General features: G+C 42.3%; 1 protein-coding gene across 2 annotated transcripts; it reads right to left on the minus strand.

The window, feature by feature from the left end:
• Positions 1-1446: 1446 nt before the first annotated feature.
• LOC310792056 (uncharacterized protein) lies at positions 1447-5740 on the minus strand. 2 transcript variants are annotated; one of them, XM_083653752.1, is made up of 5 exons: positions 5624-5740; positions 5372-5516; positions 4874-4973; positions 3618-3746; positions 1447-1893 (listed from the first exon to the last, which is right to left on the minus strand). In XM_083653752.1, exons 3-5 carry the CDS (start codon positions 4961-4963, stop codon positions 1555-1557), a joined length of 558 nt encoding a protein of 185 aa, XP_083509878.1. In that variant the 5' UTR covers positions 4964-4973; positions 5372-5516; positions 5624-5740; the 3' UTR covers positions 1447-1554. The 2 variants fall into 2 exon arrangements, with proteins under 2 accessions (XP_083509878.1, XP_083509879.1); XM_083653753.1 differs by having other exon boundaries at positions 5372-5488; positions 5624-5729.
• Positions 5741-6467: the final 727 nt, after the last annotated feature.

Here is a 6467-nt window from a genome sequence, read left to right on the forward strand (position 1 = left end):
GGATTTCAGAGATGAAGAAGGAGGTTTTTGCTTTGGAGACAGCAGAGGTGAAGTTGGAGTGGATAAGATGGTACACAGTAAAATTTGCAGTGTTAAATCAACACTTAAAGAGTTATTTTTAACACTGGCTCGGATAACATATGGTCCCACACCACAGGGTGTTAAAGTTACTCTTGACATAGTGTTGATATTTCAGAGTTAATTCAACTCTAGAAAGAGTCCAAATTTAACACTGCATCACCCTGCACAACACTGAACAGTGTTAATAAAATATTACACTATGAGGTAATTAACACCCATAGTGTTACTTTTAGTTCACTCCGAGAGTTAATCTTAATTTAACTCTCCATCAATGTTAGAAGTGGTTAACACTGAGTGTTAATTTAAAGCTTACTCTCACCAGTGTGAATACAAATTAACTCTTATTGTATTTACTCCTTGTGGGAGTTATTCCAAGTGTTGATTTTTAATTAACTCCTGTCAGTGTATATCTAAATCTACTACTATACTTTAAAATTTGCATGTAATGTGAAAAAACAAACAAACACAATTCATTATGTCAATGTCTTCATTTATTGAAAAGCAAAAGTAGAAGATACCAACTTATCATCTGTCTGAATCAAATAACAAAGGCATATTGCGCAATAAGCACCAAGACTGTATGGCATTCATTTCCAAATCATTACTTCCATCCAACAACTTTACTCTTGGTGGACGGTTTGGCTGCTGGTTGTAAACAGTCAAAAGCATGTATTCTACCAGCCAGTTGTTCAGCATTTAGGAAGTTGCCCTGAATGTACTGCAGAAAAAGTTTCAGCTCAAACGGAGGGACCCCCTCTAAAACAGCATGCATTATGTCTACAGAAAAACTGTTGGCTGTGTGGAATTACTAAAGTGAATTTAACAGACAAGTGTGTTTCACACAATATACATAGTGTAGGATCTGTTTGCATAGTTTGACAGTGCTGTGTGTGCATATCGATAGTTCTTAGTACAACTTCCGGATCATCTTCAAACAATGCTTCTCAAGGAGACAGAAACGACAGCAACATCGAGCCCCAAATGACTCCACAAAGCCAAACAGACCATGCAAACCTATATTTTCCACAGTGACCTGAATAATAGTAGCACAAATCATGTGTTTAAACATGGGAATTTGAAGTCCCGCTCTTGAGCGAGTACTTTCAAATCATTAACAAGTGGCCTTAAGTATCAAATTAAACCATAACACTCTATGTCCTGTGCATGGAATAGAGCACACAAATGAATATTCGTCTTTGACAACAGTCCAGATGTTATGGCTGTCTCATCTACATTAGCAGTCACCACCTCTCCTAGATCATCTAGGTCTACACTGCTTAAATTAACATCAGTGTCAATCTGTTGGTCAACAGTCTGTATGTTTGGTGTTTAAATGTTTCCTAAAACCAGAAAAAGTACCAAACAGTCACACGGCCGCATCCAGTCTGAACACATTGAAGGCAAAGATTTCTTCCATCCAAATAACCATGAACTAACCGGAAATGCCTAACAAGCGCATTTGAACTAGTTAACTCAGCATGACAAACAGAACACTTCATTCCTAAGCAGCCTTGCCCGGACTTCAGCAACACGGGAACTCTGCTTGACTTCGCAAACATCAACATTGTACACTGTGGTCTGGATGAATGTGAACATGTTGTGGAGCATGGTGTTGTCTGTTGTGCCAAAGACAAAATGTGCCTCAAACAGTTCATCCACAGCAGCAAGGGAAGAGGTTGACCTGTAAGGTGTGTCATTCTTGTCAAGGATGATGAAGAACTGGCGGATTGCATTCTTCTGAGGTCCAACAGCCAGGAGATAGGGTTGAGCACTAGTGATGGCATCAAGATGCTCTTGGATGTTTGTTCCGGTCTGAGAAGACAAACAACACAAACAGACGATTAGAATTACATGGTTGTAATATCAGTGTTATGCCGTGGAGTGCCGTCTCTCACCAGGGACAGCGCGCCCCTTAACCAGCAGACCTTGCTGTCACTGCTCCTTGGCCAGGGCTGTGGACTGGCCTGACTGGCTCCCAGGTTGAAAGCTGTAACAGAAGCTCACGCTTTAGCCTGGGAGGCAGCAGAGCGTAGCCAGCTTTCTGGGTCCCACCACGACGGGGACGGACTGTCTACAGTGCAGCTGCGGTCAGAGAGAGAGACATGTATGGCGATTTGTCTGGGATGCATGTTGTGGTGAGCCGATTGCATATTCCTTTGCATCTTCATTAAGTTTGCATGTTATTAGCCAACCCGTTCTCACTCTGAGCGCGTCGCATATTGACGCTTTGTCCTGTCCCTTGTGCGTCGCTTGTTACTAACATGGTACCCTTGAGCGACACATGAAACGACTTGGGCTTTCCGACTAAACTCAATGCAAACCCATGGAAGTCATCTTTGACGCTTATGGCAACTGCTCCCCTATTAGCCTAACTGCTCCACCATTAGTCAACTGCTCGCCCATTAGGGTCTGGAGGAGCTAACCTCTCCCAGACCCTAACCCTAACCTCTCCCACCCCATGCCTAAACCTAACCTCCCCCAGACCCTAAACCTAACCTCTCCCACCTCCCACGCCTAAACCTAACCTCCCCCCAGACGCTAATGGTGAGCAGTTGACTAATGGGCGAGCAGTTAGGCTGATGGGGGAGCAGTTGCCATAAGCGTCAAAGTTGACTTCTATGGGTTTGCATTGAGTTTAGTCGGAAAGCCCAAGTCGTTTCATGGGTCGCTCAAGGGTACCATGTTAGTAACAAGTGGCGCATAAGGGACGGGACAAAGCGTCAATATGCTACGTGGTCGGAGTGAGAACGTGTTGTATTAGCGCAGAGCCCAGACATTAAATGGAAAAAAACAAAATGCTGATTTATTTTGAACCTGATCTCACACATACCTGAAAACTGTAAACAGTTTAGCAGCCATTCATTTTCTTGGACAGTTATTGAGTTGATTTGAGTTAAAGTTGCTGCTTGTGTTGTCATTTGTGCATGAATGAAATCACTGGCATCAACTTTGACCTCAAATCAACTAAATAACTGTAAAAGTAAATGAAAGCCTGCAAAATGGTTTACGTTTTTCAGATGTGTGAGACCATGTGCAAAATAAATCAGCATTGTCTTTCGTTTAAGTTCTCCTTTCCTATAAGAACCATCCTAACATAATGTCCACGTGATCTCACATCTTGTTTCGCTCTAGGTATAGTCACATATAGGATACACAGAGATTTCCTAAAATTCCAATGCAACTCAGGGTCTCTGCTGGCCAAACAGTATGGTTTCTGGAAGCAATGAGCATTAACAATAGTAAGGGTAAACACAGCCATAAGTGTAGTTAAGGCTGAAATGGACTCAATAACAATTAACCAACAAGAGTGTGCACCAGGGGAGTTTCTCAGTGGAAAATACATTTTCGCCGTTCGACTTGATTTGGTAACGCTGATTGGCTGAAGGAGTTGTCTGTCAAGGCAAGTACTCCCTCCCACTGAAATCACTGAGTGGCTGGAAGTCCAGACTGATACGTAAGCGAAACAGAATTTGAGGTCACGTGATCAGGATGTTTTTTTTTTACCAGGCTATCATAAATTAGGGAAAAGTACAAACCTTCTTGAAGAGCACAAGATGTTTCTCTGCTTGGGATGCCGACACCTTTCCTGGTCTCTTCTGACCCTGGGCAGTGGGTGGAATCATCAGGTGTAACAGCAGTAAAACTGATGAGGTCACTGTCCCAACCTGTAACAACACAAGTTTGAAACACTTGAATTAATTTCTGTGGCCCTTCAACAAAATTCAGTGCATGTGCAATGTCAGCAGCATTTTTACAAAATACAGAAGATGTAGCAGTTCTATATCATCACAAGAAGGTCTTCCACTATTTTTTTATACAATATCTCAATCCAGCTTTAACACATTCACTGCCAACAGTTTTTTTTTTACTGTAGGTAGCTTCTGCCAAGAAGTTTTTTGAGGATTCTGGCTCATCTTTCAAGAGCCGAGGATTATTTTCTGCTAGGAGTTTGTGAACACAAAATATCTCAAAAGAACTAATAGAATGTGTGCTTTCTCTGTCTAAAAGAGTTAGTTTGTAGAGTTAGTAGTTATGTAGGCATTAGCAGTTGAATACAGCATGGTTTCAGCGTCTGAAAAGGAAAGCTCAGATAATTGCATTTTTGTGAAATTCGATAGAACAGGCAGAACAGTCACTTTAACCATTTATTTTTTTTATCCGCCATCCGAAAAAAAAATCATCGCACACAGAAAACCTTGCACACTGGTCCGATGCCTTTTATTATTATGTTCGTTGTTCTATTAGCAATACGAAAAAATAGTCCTCTCCTGTATCCACGTTACAATGTGACTGACAGATAGCAGCAGCAGCTGATCTGCAGCAGGCAGCAGTGACGTGGACTGCAGCTGGTCAGGGAAGAGGGGCCAGTGAGGTGAAGCGAGCCGCTCAGACTGGAGTGGACTCCAGCTGAGCGGGACTCTGCAACGTACCCTGCCCCTCCGTGTGTGACAAACTAAAATTTCCACAATGAGGAGGACATGCTGGCGTGTGTTTCCTTTTGGCTGCTTGGGGTGCGCACACGTCACGTGAATGCGTGCATCGTGCAGCTGCAGGTAATTAACCAAACAAAAAAAGGGGAAAGCCGAACGGCGCACAGTATGTGGACTGACCGGCGCCGGTCACCGGTCGAGGCCGATTAGCTGAAAATCGGCCATTTCCGGTCACGTGCTGATTGATCGGTGCATCCCTATTTTCAGTTACTTGGATTAGACCAACTTTTTAGAAGAAACTCAGTAAATTATCTCGTCACCGTTTCGTTCCATACATGTTTCTACTATTATTACAGTGTTACCTCCAAATGCTGTTTGTCTGTCTTTAGTCCTGCATCTCTGAATCGTTTTAATCCTCCAAGCAAGGTACCCAGCGCCACTCTCGCCATCATAGAAATGCTCCTTGGAGGGTGAAAGGACAACACAGACACTTCATTAAAGAGACAGCTCACCCTTAAATCCAAAATACATATTTTTCATGAAATCTGTAGTGCTATTTATGCATTGTTTTGTGTTAGATGTATGAGTTTGGGAGATATTGGCCGTAGAGATGTCTGCCTTCTCTCCAATACAAGAACTGGATGGTACTCGGCTTGTGGTGTTCAAAGCACCAAAAAATAAACAAAACCTCTTGTGTGTCTTTCCAGAAATCATGACCCCAAGATAATCCACAGTCCTCATTGTGAGCAGTTTCATGAGTATCCGGGTCATGATTTCTGGAAAGAGATATTGCTGCTAAAACAATGGTGCAATTTTTACTGGGGTCCGTCCGTACAAAACAAGCATGTTTGTCAACTTACTTGCTTGGCTTCTGTATCCAGCCTCTGGCGTTTTCTGGAAGGGCTCTCTGAAAGGTTGACTATCCGGGAGTCCAACGAATCAAGGGGTGATCGCTGGGACGCTCAGGAGAGGCTACCCTGGAGACAGATTATACCGTGGAGACAGCTAACCATGATTGGAGAAAAAAACATTATGTACAGTTCCTTCATAAACCCACCCCTTATCTAATGAACAGAAGCTTCACATGACAAATAACTGCAAAAGAAACAAACCTGTTTCATATTTGATGTTTAGCACCCCAGTTGATATTCATCATCCAACTCAGTCCCCGAAGTGTGGAAAACTTTGACACCCTCTGTTACAGCTGGGACACCAAACTTTGCAAATGCTGAAAACAGGCACAAAAGCTTGTGTAAACAGAAAGGTCATTGATATATCTAATGAGTCCACATTAGTCTACTAACTAATATTCAATGAAACTGGAATTACCATAAAAGGCTCAAACAAACACTATAAGAGAAATAAAATTACTGCATTTTAAGTAATGCATGCAGCCAAAAACCTCATCGCCAAGTTTCACTTTAAGCAACATGCTCCCTGCAGAGAGGAATGTGATCAGCACAACATTCCTCATGTTAAAAACTGCATTAATTTGCAATATAACAAGCTCATACATTTCAACATTACAGCCCTGGTCAACTTTTAGGTGACTTATGTTCATTTTATTAGAGAATAAGGTTGTTTAAAGCCACCAAACAGCTGACAAAGTATCAGCTATTTTGCAGAAATGACCAGTAAGGTTGAATTCTACTTCATGTTTAACCATGCAATCTTGCTGAAGGTGCCACATCATGTTTCTCTACCTGCGTTGACAATGCTTGTGATTCCATCAGACTTTTCACAGCACGATTCAGAAGCTAAAATAGTGTAACGTCCTCTTGGGAGCTGCGTGTTTACGTCTCAAAGCATCGTGGATGACTGAACACCACTCGTTCTGGCTCTGATTGTGACCAGCCTGCTAACGTTAGCGTTGATCAGTGTCAAGCTACATGGAGTTAACTACAGACACAGTCAGATTTGCCCCGAGCAATTTTCAAAGTAAGGCACCAATTTAAG

This window comes from Poromitra crassiceps, assembly GCF_964638095.1.
Source record: "Poromitra crassiceps genome assembly, chromosome: 17".
NCBI classification, from domain to species: Eukaryota; Metazoa; Chordata; class Actinopteri; order Beryciformes; family Melamphaidae; genus Poromitra; species Poromitra crassiceps.